Source organism: Eptatretus burgeri, chromosome 9 (genome assembly GCF_056783735.1).
Source record: "Eptatretus burgeri isolate ZD-2024b chromosome 9, Ebu_testis_v1, whole genome shotgun sequence".
NCBI lineage: Eukaryota > Metazoa > Chordata > Myxini > Myxiniformes > Myxinidae > Eptatretus > Eptatretus burgeri.
Genome location: NC_140969.1, coordinates 30,255,233 through 30,273,010, shown reverse-complemented (window position 1 = coordinate 30,273,010; position 17,778 = coordinate 30,255,233). Strand labels below are relative to the sequence as shown.

At 43.3% G+C, this 17,778-nt stretch overlaps 1 protein-coding gene across 4 annotated transcripts in view; it reads right to left on the bottom strand.

The window, feature by feature from the left end:
• Window positions 1-17,778, bottom strand: part of LOC147019822 (transient receptor potential cation channel subfamily V member 5-like) — a 130,907-nt gene that overhangs the window by 76,215 nt on the left and 36,914 nt on the right. For all 4 annotated transcript variants that reach the window (XM_085894581.1, XM_085894583.1, XM_085894582.1 and 1 more), the window contains 3 exons: window positions 13,666-13,788; window positions 13,129-13,269; window positions 7,113-7,211 (listed from right to left, as the gene is read on the bottom strand). In XM_085894581.1, the coding sequence (XP_085750707.1) occupies window positions 7,113-7,211; window positions 13,129-13,269; window positions 13,666-13,788 (363 nt within the window). The remainder of the gene's footprint in view (window positions 1-7,112; window positions 7,212-13,128; window positions 13,270-13,665; window positions 13,789-17,778) is intronic.

Below are 17,778 nucleotides of genomic sequence, written 5' to 3'. Positions count from 1 at the left end.
CACCCTTGGCATGAAGTCATCTGTCAAGATTGATGGAGAGCAAGTCCAGGTTGACCCACAACTCCTCTTCCAGAGACTGATCACTGTTGCACAGACAGCAGAAAAACTGGAGTCGGCCTTCAAATATGAACTGTGCAGCTATCCACCAGCCCTCTTTGATTCCTCTCTTCAGCTCCGAGAAGCACACAAGCCAGTCTTTGCTGATGCCATCTGGGACCTTCTTGGATCCGATGTCCCAGCCGATATCCCCAATGATGGGCAACAGTATGCTTTGGATGGCGGGGCACTTGTTCAACGCATTCCATGGTCTCATGGATCTACATACAGAGGCACATGCCACCAGTACACTGATAATGTAACGAAGAAGTACGGAGATGCCATAGTCGTGTTTGATGGTTATGAGAGTACCAACACGAAGGACATGACACACCAGAGACGGTCTAAAGGGAATGCTGGCACTACTGTGACATTTACAGCTGACATGCGTCTCACAATGAAGAAGGAACAGTTTCTTGCCAATAGGCAGAATAAACAGCGATTCATGATCTTGCCAAAACTTCGTTTTTGCAAGATCTGTTACTTGTTAAGTTTTTTTGTTTGTTGGTCTGTAATCATTGGATTTTTCACCTTTATATCACTCTGTTGAGCACAATTCTCATCGGAAACTCTTATGGGTACACACACATCGTAGTATTATTACAATACCCTTCAGCACACATAAAGGTCAAGGTCAAAGGTCAAGGTCACTTTGCGGTAAATCATGGACATCGCCGAAACCCTTATTTTTTGAGTAATTTTAATCGAATCATCTCCAAACTTTATGGGAATGTAGTATATGGTCTGGCGCTCAGCTGATTAGTTTTTGGTGGCAATTGGCCTAGACATTCATGGTTAGCGCCTAAGGTCGAAATATTTTGACCCCAAGGTCAAATTTTGAAATCTTAGGTACCATATCGTGTTGCACCTCAAATTGAACACATCGATGAGTGCTTTCTCGATATGTCAATCTTGAAACATTATGACGTCATTTGGTGACGTTATGAGGCAAACGCATATTTTTCATGGTTACTCTGTAGAACGATTCTCATCGGAATCTCTCGAAGGCAGATATTCCTCAAGGAGTCGCTCCTGGTAGATAGCAGCTTTGTTCACCTCAGTGTGACCTTAAAGAAGTCATACGTGGTCACCTTTTGGCAAGATACGGGTCTTTTTTTTATGTTGAGTGAAGAGCTTCAGAAGAAGAACAGTGAGACACACCATGCCTCAGGGGATGCTGATCTCCTGATTGTACTGAAGGCCGTGCAGTCTACTACTGTCACCAACACTGTGTTAGTTGGTGATGACACAGACCTCCTCGTCCTCCTATGCTACCATGGAAGCTTAGAATCCCATGACCTCTTCTTTTGTCCCGAGCCAAAGAAGAACACGAAGAAGCCTCGCATCTGGAACATCAAGGCTACAAAGAAAATGATTGGTACAGACATATGCAAGCACATACTGTTTCTACATGCAGTTCTTGGGTGCGACACGACATCTCGTCTTCATGGGATTGGAAAGGAAGCTTTCCTCAAAAAGTTCAAAGCAAACAACACATTCCGTGAGCAGGCCAAGGTTTTTGATACATATCCAGCTTCCGTATGTGATGTGGCAGATGCAGGAGAAAAAACATTGGTGATACTCTACAACGGAAAGTCAACTGACACCCTCCGGTATGAGCGGTACTGGGACAAGGTGGCTTGGAGCTCCTCTCACGTGCAACCACAGACGTTACCACCAACATCAGAAGCAGCAAAGTATCACAGCCTGCGCGTGTATCTGCAAGTCCAAGAATGGAAGGGATGTGCAGATGAACTTCTTCCGACAGACTGGGGTTGGCAGAAGTGTGACGAGGGTTTTGTGCCACTTCAGACATCAATAGCTCCAGCTCCTGAAAAGATGTTACGTGTCATTAGGTGCAACTGCCAGGCTGAATGTAGCACCATAAGATGCACATGCAAGAAGCACAACATTGAGTGCACTCCAGCTTGTGGAAGCTGCAGGGGCTCTGGCTGCACAAACACTCCATGTGACAATGATGAGGATGATGACGACATTGTCGAGTTCTAACTTTAATACGCTTGATTTTTCTCAACATGTATAATAAGTTTATAATGGATGTAGTTTCTGAGTTTAATGCGAATTTTCATTTTCATTTCGAAACCTTCGCCAGGCAGATGTGATTGCCCCGAGTGGAATTGTGAATTTTTTCATGTTTCAATGATTTACGTAATTATATTGTATTGCCATAGACTTGATTTAATCTTGTGTCTTCAACATTTCTTTTTTTTGTCCAGGAGCCAAAATCAGTATCAGGTAAATATTTTTTTGGGGGGACAAAAAATTGACATTTTTGGACAAAAAAGCTATAATTTTTTATTTTATCCTCAATACATTTCACTTTTTTATAATTATTCTTGTATAACAATATACTGACCATAACTAGAAACAATTAGAATGCAGAAAAACATATATTTACATATTAAAATATCAATCTTTACAATTTTCTCATTTTCCCCGAAGCCGGGTGGCGGCCATATTGGATTTCCATGATTTCAGGACTTTCCCCCCGGAGGATCCCTTTGGACTTTTTTTCTGTCACTGAGGACAAATCCAGGAATCAAAATCTGTTGAGTTTGCTTTTGTTGCAATTTGTAGGAGGTCATCCGACATTTTGACTGGACTACAATGGGACTGTTAAAATGATCATCAAACATCGAAAGGTTGGAGCCAATCGCATCATGGGCCTTGGTAATAATATACGCTTCATACTTCAGGCCTCTGGAAAAGAGTGCAATTGGAATCTATCTGAGCTATATAATCATAATCGATTAATTATATATGCATATAAGCAGTGAACATGTTTTCGCTTACAAATGCGACACAGGTTATTTTTATTTTATTTTTGGGAGTCATAGAGGAAGCCGTCTGTTTCTGACTATGTTCTCTTTAAAAACGCAACCAGGGACCGCATCGGAAAACCCATGTCACTAATGCTTATAAGGGTCTTTGTCCGAGTAATTGTTGTAATGTCGTGACATTGTGAAAAAAACCTGTTATTATTTGCTTGTAATGATTTGTATAAAGCAAATAGCTGAGGAAGGCACCACCGTGCTATGGTGGAATGTCTGAGCCAACTATACGACATGCTGGGACTCCCTCACACCCACCACCCAAGTTGCAGTTTGAGCTTGAGCGATCACTGCACTGGACGCGGGGTGCTATCCGTGCAGATGCTAATCATCCCGAACCAGTGTGACCACTCCTTGGCTTTTTTTCACAAGATCTTGGCTATTTGTTGTTCACCTTGGCGTCTTGGTTTTCTATAGGTTTTCTTGGCGTATTGGTTTTCTATTATCATCGCTTTTCCGAAACCTTGTGAATTCTTGGCTTTTTTCATTGGCTCACCTTGGCATTTATGAAAATGAGGAGTGGTTACACTGTCCCGAACCCACTCCATGTGGATTTGGCTATTTGTTTAGTTGGCAACATTGAGAGAAGAAAAAGCAATAAGATGGAAAGTGTCTGCGGTGCAAGGGAACGAACCCACTGAGGGGTCTGGAGTTATAGGAGGAGAGGGAGGGTTCTGCGAGGTTGGGGGTCTCAGCGGGGGCGAGGGTCTAGGAGGGGGGGTGCCCTCCCTCTTCCCCGGGTGGGGGAATTTTGTAATCCAATTTGAATTGAGGATCAGTACTTCTATTGTGTAAAATGAACCAAGGTACCAATATGAACCGAGGATGTTCTGCGATATCTTTGCTGTTACGAAATATGATATTTTTTGAGCTCTTTCAACTCGCACAAAAATACAAGTCTTTTCCTTTTTTTTCTATCGTGGTATGTTTTTTACCATGGGCTTCCAGCTACTTTTATTGTCATAATCCCTCCAATAGTGAGCCACTGACATGCATTCACATGTCGATTCTTGTATGTAGGTTTATGTCAACATTTCTTAACATCGACACATCGCTTTTAGCACATTCGATTCTGATTTCATTCTTTACATCTTCACCAGAACATGGTCTCATGGTATAATCCACGGATTTCAGGTGTCTCCAAAGAAAAAAGGTAAAGTGGCATTAAATTAGGACTACATGGTGCTTTTCTATCGGTCCAAGATGTCTTATCCACCTCAAAGGCATCGTCTCATCCCAAAAACAAATTCACACGATTGCGGCATAATGTGGTGCAGCCCCATCCTGTAGAAAGAACACTTTTCTCAATCGCTGAATTAGAATGTCATCGAGGTAAGGAACCCAAATCTCTTGCAACATCACAAGATAGCTAACAATTGTAACATTGTCTTCGTAAAAATAGGGGCCTATAAGACTGTCCCAGTGAATTGCACACCACACCTTGACTTTAGGATCATTGTGAACATGAGCCTCACTGGCCTGATGAGAATGCTCAGCACTCCAATATTGGCAATTATGGCAGTTGACTCTACCGGTCAAATGGAACGAGGCTTCATCACTGAAGATGATATCGGATTCCAATGTTGGTTGAACGTTGTTTTATCCAGTCAAAAACTTCCATTCTTCCGTCAGTATCATCTCTGTGAAGCTCTTGACCAAATGTAACCTGAAAAGGATGAAATTTGTTTTGCTTTAAAATTCTTCAAACAGAAGAATAGCTAACTCCAACTTCTGAACCAATTATCCTTGAGGATGTCCTTGGGCTTCTGGCAACCACTGCCAAAAGATTCCCAGAATTATTTTCATTGGCAGAAGAACGAGGACGACCACTGTGAGGTTTATCAGCAACGCTTCCGGTCTCTTTCAAACGTTGCAACACTTTTGAAATGATCCATTGCCCTGGCATTGGTTTTGTAGGATGTATATCAGGGAAATAACTGGCATGCTTCCTCTGACTTTTTCCGGAGACATGTAGCAACACAAGTTCCACCTTCTCTTGATTGGTATGATTTGCCATTCGGGTTTTCATCTGTTTTTGACTTGTACAAAAATTTTTAAGAAACTATATAATACGAGCAGATTTACCCGCATTGCGTGGGAAGAGAAATGTGAACAAGTAACACTTTGTCGCCAAAGGAAATTGTAAATTGTAATACCGTCTGCCATGACCACCTAGTGGCACTAAGTGGTACACATTTACATAGAGAACTTACACCCTCTCCCACCCCCACCCCCACCCCCCCATGAGAGGCTGGAGCCACATCGCCTGTTACCCCACACACAAAGTTGTATTTGTACCCAGTTTGGAGTTTGTAACTTAAAATGTGGCTGTGCATATAATAGAAAACATACAGAGGGAGAGAGACAGAGATTTTGCCTTTTACTATAAAATATTTCCTACGATTCCAGACTTTTGTAACACACCGTACATTATTTAATCGATTTTTTTTTCGTGGGTGTTGCCTGGTCTCTGCTTCGTGTAGCCCAATATTACCTCCGCCACCAAAGATGAACAGAGGTTATGTTTTCACCCCTGTCTGTCTGTCTGTCTGTCTGTCAGTCTGTGAGCAGGATATCTCAAAAAGTTGTGTACGGATTTGGACGAAAATTGGTGGACAGGTTCAGATGTGTGACAAGGACGAACTGATTAGATCCGGTTGAAGATCCGGAAACTATAATGTTTTGAATTTTTTTAAAAGTGATTCTTCACCATTGAGAGACGCAGCCAAAAACGATATATGGAGTGATATTTAAAAAAAGTTGTGGACGAGTTATGACAAAACTTGGTGGATGAGTTGGTTCGGTGACAAGAACAAGCCGATTCGATTTTGATTGAGGTCCGGATTCAGATCCGACCTATCAGTGACATACCAAATGTAAACTGTTCAGCCTGGCGGAGGTATGCGCACTACCAAGTGCGGTTCTAGTTACGAGCTCTACCTGTTTTTTCACCCCCTGCAAATGGTGAGTGTTTGCACCTTGAATAAGCTTCTGTATGTGTTCATGTCACAGTTTAAATCCAAATTGATCTCAATACTTCATTATTATCATTCCTGGTCCTTGGATCAAAACTAGGTCTGTTTATGTGTTTCGTTTTGTTTTGTTTTTAAAGCCAACCTATACTTTGACATGCTTTGTATTATGTGAGTACTACATGTCACTGGCATGTTAAAGGAATTTATTTTGCATTAATAAATTTTAAATATTTATTTAAGGCTCATGGTAGATCTTGTACATAAAAAACTGCATGCCTTACCAATAGACATGAAGATTCATCGGTACATTTTTACACAAATTACATGAACATTAGTGGGACAAATAGCAAATCAACACAGTACATGGGATTCGGATCAATGATTCCATTACCAGGAACTGTAGTTTCAGATGGGAATGCAAAGGAAGCCCATTCAAACTCCTCTCTCGACCAAACTAATGAAGCTATATCGAGCTCAGGGAAGCCTCAACCCTTGGCCTCAAGCTCTTCCACAAGCCTTAAACAAGCCTTAAACTTCTATGCAAAAAAACAACTTTTTAATGGCACCAACACTGGGAATCTTACAAAACAAAACGTGTTTATTTAAATATTCTGTTGAACATTCGCCTTGGTTTGGTATTACAATGTAGTTCAAAATGCAGAAAGTTACACATATTAACGACCCCACACCTGTGCAGCAATGTTTATTTACCATCCTAACATTATTTGCCATCCTTATTTAGCACACGATACTTGCATGCAGCCATGTTTTTTTGTATGATACAAAGCCATTATCATTTGATTTGATTTCCATCTTTTTGTCATTGGTGTCATGGTAACAAATATAATTTGGCTTGACTTTAGAAATCCAATTTTTAAAATCACAATATTTGACATTGCCACACATTTATTTATTTAATTAACTCCTCAACTGTAATGCTTAAATGGGGGGAAAAGAGTGATTATACACCCTCCACGCCCCCTCCTTCCCACTGCAATAAATAATTAGTCCTTTGTTAGTGTACTAACAAAAGCCTGTATAACCAGAAAACTTCTCTGGTATTGTTCTTTTTTTTTGGAATTATTTCAACAAGTATAATGTATCACATGTAAAAGACAAACTGTGCTCAGTAAGCAGCATTTCATTGACGTTGACTTTCATTTGCCAAGTGAACATCACAGTTTCTTACCATTGGAGTCTTGGGCATCAACTTGCGCTCCATTTTCCAACAATAACGATACAATTTCTTCATTTCCCATGGCAGCAGCAAAACTTAGGATGTGTTCCCCTGAAAAAAATTCAACATGAAGAGCCAAAAGGAAAATTAACTGGTTAAACACATGCTTGAGACGTAGCACTTCCAATAACTAATCCTTCATGCCTTTGTCAGGCAAAGTCTTTCTCGACAGTGACCAAAGGTTCATGGAGGAGCTTGGACATGTATTATCTGCAGGGCAAGGAGGTAAGTAAACATCAGTGTACTTTTATATGGATTACAAGGACACGAGTAAACAATGGACAAACGGATCGTCATCGGAAATTTGGAAGGAGGACCTCCTGGACCTCGTCCTCCTCGAGGAAATATGGAAGGAGGTCAGCTTGGTGGTGGGTGGCGGGGGTAAATGTAGGTCGAAAAGATAATGGTTTTGGATGGGGGATGATCTGAGATGGTGCTGAACAGCTGTCTTGAAGGCCTGAAGGTAAGAATGAGATTGAAGAGAATGTGGAAATTTGTTGCACAGGTAGGAAAAAAGAGGAACGAATGAGTGGAGGTGACCAGTGATTCTTTATTTAGGTAGTTTCACCAGAAAGCGGTTGATGCAGAAACGTAGAGGGGACAAAGCATGGAAAGAGCAGAGGGTGCAAGGTGAGAAAGGAGGCAATAGAAGATAAAGAGACCACAGACTTGGCAGCGATGAGAAAGAGTCTCATAGACTCAGCTTCGGCGCGGGAGAGTCCAATGATCTCGAAGGCCATGGTTTCCACGGCAACAAGCTGAGCAATATATGAGGCAGAGGAGCCAGCCTAGAGGGGAGAGCAGTACTCCATTAAGCTGCAGATGAAGGCCTTGTATGTGGATATGAGTTCAGGTGTGCCAAGGAGGGACTTTGCACAATGGAGGATGCCCAGTTGGTGACTGGATTTGGAGGCTAACTTTGAAATGTGGGAGCAACTAGAAGAATTCCAAAGCTGACAAGCCACAAGGATATGCAAGGACACTTGCACATTGTAATAAGCAATTTGGCCCATCATTCCTGTGCCATATCCACACTCCATATACTTCATCTATAAATTTAATCACTTGCAATGTATTAACCCCATTCTTACCATCACCACAATCTTAATTAACATGCACATCCCTTTGGACTAATTAACAATACAAATATACTCAAGGCAGGGAATTTATACCATGGGGCTGGCACACAACACCCACCACTATGATCGAGATATACTGTGGGATCTTTAATTTCAATAACCGAAACAGGACAGCCGGCTTCAGCACCAACCCCCAATGACACCATACAGCACTCGAGGCCAGTGCTTTGCACCTGCAAAGAACACTGACGACACCTGAAAACTCTGCCAGGCCGCCCTACCCACAATAAAACGCATTATGGAAGACTGCACGGTCCTGGCTCCACTTCGACAAGAGCGCAACATCACAGACGTGAGGGATCTCTGGGTTGCTCCTGGGAAATCGATCGGCTATCTCCATGGGACCTGTTTGAGCAGAACTGACTGGGGCAACACAACAACAACAATCCAATATTGACACAAGACATTTCACCTTTTCATTTTTAATTAATTTGTAAAGATTTCGAAAAACGTTTTCACCCATTGGGACCATACTCTGTGCAGAGCGTTGGTGCTGCCAAAGCAGTCTCCTTGGCTATTGGGCACAATCCTGGACGGGTCGCCACTCCGACATAGGAGATCGGTGACAAAAAATTGGTTCATGAGTCAGTAAGTGACCACTATATTCGTTATGGGTGTGTCTGTCTGTCTGTCTGTCTGTCTGTCTGTCCCGAGCAAAGCTTCGTGGGTTTTGATCCGATCCTGATAAAATTTGGGTGGGAGGTTTATATCATGAGCTCGTTTTGTTTTCCTGAGAATGGGCATGGTGCGCCCATTATGGGCGGAGAAAACATGTGTTTTTAGGGGGTAGCCGATTTCAAGTTACATCTTCTCCGAGGGGGTTTGTCGAATCTGGCAGGGGTTTCGGTATTTGGTTAGCCCAATGGCACCTGCATAGCCCCACGGAGCTCGATTTTTCATTTTCATCCCAAGGTCAAGGTCACAAGGTCACGAACTTAGAAAATTGCGAATTTTGACATAAAAATCATACGACCGCCCAAACTTTGAGAGCTAGGATGACAATATTTTTGTGCATAATCTTGAGGTCATTCCCCACCTAAAGTCTTAAAACCATTTTGCTCTATCTCGAACACCTTGCCCGTGGCGCCCCCTTCAAGCTTGTTTTTACGCTGATTTCATCAAAGTATGGACAATCCGAGGAGTGCGAAATGCCATATAGCCTATATGACGTTATATTGTTCCTGGAATGTTCCAGAGGAAGTTTTGCACCAAAGGTCATAATCCTTGACCTTTGACCTTTAAAGTTCACAAAGGTAAAATTTTCAAAGTTGTGGGAATCGAACCGGGTTTTCGACCTTCTTCGACGAAAACTCCAATAAGCTATAGCACGTATCCTGTTTCCTTATTTTAATGTCAACAACATTGTTTTGTGACCTTTAAAGGTTATGCAAAGGTCAAATTTTTAGAGTTGTTGAACGAAACCGGGTTTTCGACATTTTGCAGCTTATAATCTGTCACTCGTACCACATCATGTTGATCATTTTTATAACTTGGTCAAAAATTATCACATTGTCTCATCCTTGACTTCTGAAACAATCTACATCGTCAAATACCGCTCGTGAACCATCGTCGTCTTCAGACTTGTTTAAATTAAATCCATTTTAAATTCAGGCGGTAACAACTAAATGTGACAAAAGCTGAGAGGTGTGAATACTTTCTGAAGGCACTGTGCATACTGTACATATATGATATTTCAAAATTTGCATAGGAATTATGACAAAACTAGGTGGATGAGTTGGTTAGGTGACAAGCACAAGCCAATTAGTTTTTGGTTAAGGTCCGGATCCAGATCTGGCTTATCAGTGAGATACAAAATGTAAACCGTTCAGCCTGGCGGAGGTATCCACAGACTTTGTACTCAAAGAAGCCGAGCCCTGTATTAAAATCAGAGGACTGTGTTAAAACACCGCTAATTGTTCATCACAGAGGATGGGTGATATATTCGCAGTTAACCTAGGACATGTCATTTGATCGATTTATTATTAATAACCCCTCTACAGTCATCTTTTTGTCATCTTCTTTCATTGCACCTCTCTGCATCGTGCTTCCTCGTCATCTTTCTGTCATCCTTTGTAGATGGATCCCACATGATTCATGCTATATTGTACAAACAATAAATAATTTAATTCAAGCAACATATTGTTCCGGATTTGGAAGCCTCTTGCACACAAACAGCCAGAGTCCCCACAGTTCAGTTATTTCGATAAGTACGTGTTTATAGTTAGAATCCCCCCCCCCTTGTGTCTAATGGGAATTTCATGCGTGCGCTGCGAGTTATTCTTTTGTCTGTTTTTTTTTTACAACAACAACAACACAGCGGCACCGTCGCCTCGCTCCACCGACGCCATAACGCATGTGTTTCTGGCTGCGGACGTGGGTGGGAACCCTCGCTCCAGAGCCGACTCCACCCACGAGGGCAAGGGCGTGCCCTTCGTCCAATCAGGAGGCTCATCGCCTCAGAGCCGACTCCGCCCACGAGGGCAAGGGCACGTCCTTCGTCCAATCAGGAGGCTCATTACCTCAGATCGAGACTCCACCCAGAAGGGTGGGAGTTGCCCCGCCTACCGTGGGCCTGTCCAATGAGGGACGGCCAGCGAATCGCGCGACACAATCGTCCAATCAGGAGGCGAGTGGCCAGGGAAGAAATCCCTCCCACCTCATGAGAGAAATGGATAACGGTCGGGGCGATGATGCTGTCTGGGTCTGTCTCGCCTGGTGTCGTCTGATCCGTGGAAGCTTTTTCGGCCTTGATCGCCTGTCGCCTCGTCGTTTCTCGCCTCGTCCGCATTTGTGCTGGCTGGCATCCGTCGCTCTATCCCTGGTCCCTGGTGCTTGGTGCTGTGTTGAGGCGGTGGGTTTGAGTCCCGCTGAGCCAGCTCGACTGGACTGCACGAGGCAGACAGGTGCAAGTGCAGACTCTTGCCCTCAGCTCGCCTTCCCTCCCCAGCTGAAGGGCCAAATAAAAGCTGTGGCCACCATTTCTTTTGGGTGTGTGCGTGTGTGTCTGTGGGCCCAGTCTATAAGTAGCAATTGTTTAAGTGCCTTGTACATTACTTGCATTCCTTCTTATAGTCGTGATAACTCTGTTCTTTTTGTGCTCCCCTGCACCATTATAAATAAACCCCCCAATTGTTCAATGTACCAGCTCGTTGTTGTGCTTTCTATTATTGACCCAGCATGGTTCGTGCTTGAGAACCAGTAAGCCGATTGGGCTGTAAGTTGTCGTTTGGCCCGACGGACTTTGGTAATTCCACTCGGTTACACCGGACCGAGGTCGCCAGAGCGACCCGGTTCGACAGAGTCCGTTGAGGGTGTGACTTCCCCGGTAATTTGACGATGTGGGTACTTAGGCATATTGAAATTTGGCTATTAACACTACCCCACGCCGTCAGAGAATTGGCGAGCACGGTCCTTAAGTGACCCGTGACCTTCGGAGTTGTCCGAAGGTTACGACCTGCAATTCCGGGTGTTCGGTGGGAGACGGCTCTACTGTTCCACCTGGCGGCCGTTCCTCGCCACCGACCCCCGGCCCACAACAATATTTGTTGCAATTGCGTCACGATCAGTTCTTTCAGAGGGGATTAAAAACTAGTGCCCTTCCTGGGTCTCATAAATTGGTAGTCATCCCATATATCATATGTTAGTGCTTATCCTGTACAGGAAAAGCCCCCCCCCCACGTCCTTTCATTGATATTCCAAAAAGACCACTTTGTAAGCCCTACTATCATTTGTCCCCTCCCTCCAGGAGCGAGAGGATTTTTTTTTTCAGAATTGGCATCGTCTCCCACCCGCAATACCCCCTTCCTATGGCAGGGGTCTGTGGTTAAACTGCTTATAAGATTCCATGTGCACAGGTGAAAATGTGAAGTTGTCTCCCATTTAATGCCCATATAACCTGACCCTGGGTACCCCCATCACAAATGCAAAATTTGGTGGAGATCAGCCAAGTTGATTCCACAAGGAACTGACATACAAACATTGCCTTAATTACTAAAACTCTCATCTTGTATGTATGTATGTATATATGTATGTATGTATGTATGTATGTATGTATGTATGTATGTATGTATGTATGTATGTATGTATGTATGTATGTTCCCGAAATACAGCCAAAATGGTACACAATAGCGCAAAGATTTTAGGGCCACCTTACTCACCATTCACCTGTGGTGTGCAGTATCAAGTTGCGTTCAAATCGGGCAACAAAAAAGAAATATTAAAAATCAATTCCCGATTCAGTCAAGTACTCTTCAGGAGTTGATCAAAGCAAACAACCTCAGCGGTATAGTTCGCTGGAGCTATCTTTTTTTCTTGAAATGTTTTTTTTTTTTTCATCAACTGCTGTCACAACAGGAACCCAACAGGTTCACGAGTCATCTAGTTGCCTTATAGTATTACCGTACATAGTAGGATGGCCCCTGGTAAATTGCATGGATGAGAATTACCCCAATTGAAATTCGCGTTTACCGTCCCAAATTTAATCCTTTGCTAAACAATGCGGCACTTTAGAAGCGACGTAATCCACCCCAAAATGCTTGGAGCGTATGCGCAGAAACCCCAAGAAGCTAAAGAGTTTGGAGCAAAATAAAGTGTATTTTGCGTCCAGTATTAGGATTGCTACTTCAAATGGCTCACCAAGCTTCTGAAAGAAGCCAAAAATACTTGGACAAGTGCCTGCGATAAAGGGTTGTGCCTTTGCACAATGAAAGAGTTGGACAACTTTCTCAGCTCGCCGAACGGGCACCCGCTCGTACTGCAAACTCCTGACCATGTGGGTCGGTGGAAGGCCCAAGTGGAGGGACGTGTTACACCAAGTGACGAACACTCACCATACAAAGGTTGCCCCTCCTGCGTACGTGGAAAGTAGGAGCCAAATGCCCTGGGCCGCGCCACATCTGCTCCATGTTCAATCAGCAACCTTGTCATGTCAATGTTTTGTTGAAGCACAGCAATGTGCATTGCCGTCTGCCCTGTTGAGGGCAAAATAACCAGTCTGTGAGGTTTATTAATCCTGATGGCCTTTGCGAGTGATGATATAATGGGTCAGATTGCAAAGAGGTAAAACGTTTAATAGATTGTATTATAGATTTTTGATAGAAGGTCAGCATATTAAATAAATAAACAAACAAACAAATAAAGGAATGCCTAATCGGGGGCGGGGGGGGGGGTGGATATAACAGGTAGGAGGACCTGTGGGATCCACACGTTGCATGATGAAGGATCTGTGCTCTGACTGCAAGCTTTGTGATTGGAGATACATGAGATGCAAGATCGATAGTACATTATATTAGCAAATTAAGTGAATTATTCTTCTGGAAAGTTATGAAATCTGTTATTTTTCTTTGTACATCGGGCTATGATCTCACCGTAGAGATGTTCACCAATCATGGGTTCATTGACGAGAGACGGCATGGCGTTCATGAGGGTCTTGGCTGCTGATATGCTGCCATACATCACGGCAACATGCAGTGCTGTTTCCCCAAATGGCCCTAGAAAATAGAACCACACATTGCTTGGTCAGTGGCTGCATGTCATTTGCATTTGTGCATCACACTATGGGAAATGGATGCTCAAATAGGAGCAGCGACTGGATGGAATGCCAGGAGAGGAGGAAGACTAAAGGGATGTGTGATGTGGGGGTGGGGAGTATTGAAATGGGGGCAGCAATGGTGATTTTGTGGCATATGACCACATATGAGAGGCCAAGGCCGATGAGACTTTGTGGGTTGGCCTTATGGCTTTAACCCCCGGTTCACAGTACTGGATCCAACAAAAGGAGTGATGAGGGATCATGAAATTATCCTATTCCCTCCATGGTTCTACTCATCTCCTTCAACGTCCCCTTGAACCTACAAATGCCCCCACAACGTCTCCTTTCAGAGGACAAAGAAATTGAAAAATACTTTATGAAGTTTATACAACCTAATCACCATCGTGCATTGATAGAGTTCAGGTTTTCAGGGGCACTTTGTCCTTTCATTTTACAGGCAATAAAGCAAAAAGGCTCAAAAGGTGGCGTGATGTTTTTGGTTTGAGTTCTCAGGTTTATAATCATGACCATCTGTACTATATGCACTGAAACTGATTGAACAATTTAACTTGCTAAAACAGATTGTAGAAGAGATTATTAAATCAGAGAAAACGACAACCACACTCAGTAGAGCGCATACCTGCACCAAGTTGAACAGTTTACGTTTTGTATCCGAATGATAAGGCTGCATCTGAATCCAGATCTTCACCAAAATCAAATCAATTTGTCCTGGTCAGACACTGAACCTGTCTACCAAGTTTTGGCCAAAACCATCCATAATTTTTGAAACATCTTGTTATGTATATGCCTGGTGTTGGCTTAATGGTTAGGGTGGTGGGCTTGGGATCCTAGGATCCTGAGTTCAAATCCCACTCGGCTGTTGAATTAATACTGGGTGGGGTTGACTTTGCTTGTCATCCTTCCGAGGTCGGTAAAATGAGTGCCAACACACTGGTTACTGTGTCTGAGTGGTGACCTATCCAGGATTGTGTCCAGTAGCCAAGGAGACTGCTTAGGTAGCACCAATGCTCTGCACAGAGTATGATCCGGATGGAAGGATGGATGTATGGATGGAGTCCTTCGTGAAGAGTTGGCACCCTGAATCAATTACCAATCCTTCCATCTTCAGCCGAGTGTCCTGAGCTCGGTTGACGACCAATCATGGATTCTTTCTGGCATTGACTAGTCCTGATTCGCTCCAGGGCTCTGTAAAGAGTACATTGTTCATCTCATTTTTACCAGGTTTAATATAGGAGATCCCTTTATACAAGAAATTTCGATGCAGGAGGCCACTAGTCCCATCATTAAGTGCTGTTATTACCAACTTAGGGTTGTTTGTCCTCCATCCGCTCGATCATTTCAAGTGCTGAGTGTCAAGCAAGGAAGCAGCACGTACGAAGCCTCCCATTTATTAATTATTTGGTATGACTTGGCACCGACCTCCTCGACTCAGAGGACACTCTAACCGTGACGCCGCCGAAGCTGGTAAGGTCCTGTTGAGCACCTATTAGTCTTAACGCAGAATTCACTTCATCTAACAAACAAGACTGGAAGTGTGTTCAACACTTCAACCACAGTTTACAAAAAAAACCTTCTTCTTCATTTACTTCTTCTGCTTCGTCTTCTCAATATAGCTCAAGGCTTTCTGTTTTCGTATGCAGCTCAATGGTGCGAGTCACATTATTGGCTGGGGCTACAACTGTGTTGCTGATGCAGTGTCCCCTAAAGTTATTGCAGCAATTTTGGAATTTGGTCAGGGTGCCAGTGATGGCTTGCCTACTCTTCATGAAGGAAACCGTGGCATCTTTAACATCCACCAACTAATGTCGGCAGATGGGATATCCGTTTGACATCCATCTGGGGGACAGCACACACCTTGATGTCTCACCCAACCTGTGAAACACCAGGATGAGAGTTTGTCACTCGGCCGAGATTTAAACCCAGACTAGATGGCTCAGAGGCGAGTGTGCATACCTCCAGAACATCCTGCCAGCAGGCAAGTTGGCATACCTCCAGAACATCCTGCCAGCAGGCGAGTGTGCATACCTCCAGAACATCCTGCCAGCAGGCGAGTGCGCATACCTCCAGAACATCCTGCCAGCAGGCGAGTGTGCATACCTCCAGAACATCCTGCCAGCAGGCGAGTTTGCATACCTCCAGAACATCCTGCCAGCAGGCGAGTGCGCATACCTCCAGACCATCCTGCCAGCAGGTGAGTGTGCATACCTCCAGAACATCCTGCCAGCGGGCGAGTGTGCATACCTCCAGAACATCCTGCCAGCGCCACAAAATTGTAGCCACGCTCCATTCAAGCTATTGATACAACTCTTGCATTGAGGGAGATCCATAGCCGCCATCTTGTTTCGTCTTTTCAACCTGTGTAACTTTGATCTTTCCCACAATACCACACTCTTTGTACGTCGGTTCCATAGTTATCTCTGCCCCACACATCCTTGATCGGCCTGGTTTAATTGCCATTTTTAGTCCACACTCACACTTAACACTGATGTCCCACAAGGCTGTGTATTCAGTCCTCTACTCTTTGTATACCTATGATTGCATAGAAAAGTATGACACGAACTGTATAATTAAATTTGCTGATGATACCACCATGATCGGTTTGATAACTGACAATGATGAGTGTTTACAGGTGGAAGGTGCAGGATTTGACAGTGTGGTGCCAAAACAATAACGTGGCCCTAAATGTTAGCAAGACTAAAGACCTTATTGTTCACTTTAGGAGGAATAACACAGACCATGTTCCAACCACCGTCGGTGAGGCAGCTGTGGAGGTTGTGAACAGCTTCAGATTTCTAGGCGTCCAAATCTCCAATGATATGACGTGTTCCGACAACACCAGATTCATCATAACGAAAGCACAGAAGCGCCTCTATTTTCTCAGACGGTTGAGGAAATTTGGACTGCATACTTCCACACTTGTGAACTTTTTATCTCTGGAGCTTCGAAATTATACTGCCAGACTGCATCACAGCCTCATATGGTTATTCCACTGCACAGGACCACGTAGCCATACAAAAGATTGTTAGGAATGCACAAAAAAAAAAAAAATCACAGGTTAAGAGCTTTCATCTATTGAGGATATCTATATTAAATCGCTGCTACAGAGAAAGGCCCTCTGCATTATAAAATAGCCCACTCATCCTGCACACAGAATCATCTCACCTCTGCCATCAGGCAGGCGGTATCGTAGTTTCTGGACTCATACCACCAGGTTTTGGGACAGTTTTTCTTCCCAAGGCTGTCCACGTCCTAAATAGCCACTAAATTGGATTATGCTTTTGTTTGTTACAAATATTGTTGTATATAGATGTATGTTTAGAGTGACAAGGCTGTTTATGAATAAGAATTTCATTGTTTCTTAACCTTGGTTTTTAAACACAACAATAAAGTTACTTGACCTGATTTATGTCGCGGGTTCGAGTCTGTGATTCGGGACTTGCGTCCAACTCGAGTCGCCGTTTTGCTCTGCACTTCACTTTTACCGGCACGCACCTTCAACATGTCACTTGGTGAATATCAGTCGACATTGAACTTTCATTTGGAAACATTTTCCCCAAAATCGCAATTGTTTTTCATTGATATTAATTCCACAATTGACTTTTAAAGCTTCATCTTTAATTGAACAGCTAAAGCCATTAGATTTTTGGAACGTATTTTAAACTTTATTTCAAGTTCTAACTAATTAGTCCTCGATAGTCTGTACAGGGTGTCCATAAAGTCCTTGTGCAACTTTGAACTCATAACTTTTGATCTACACATGATAGAAACAAACTATAAATGGTGCATGAAAGCAAAATTCATCATGTTTTCTGAACGTTAATGTTGTTTGTTTGTTTGTTATGGATGGATCTGGATTAAATTTTGTGTACATGTTCGGTGTGTGACAAGGACGAACTGATTAGATTTTGGGGAAGATCCGGATCCGGAT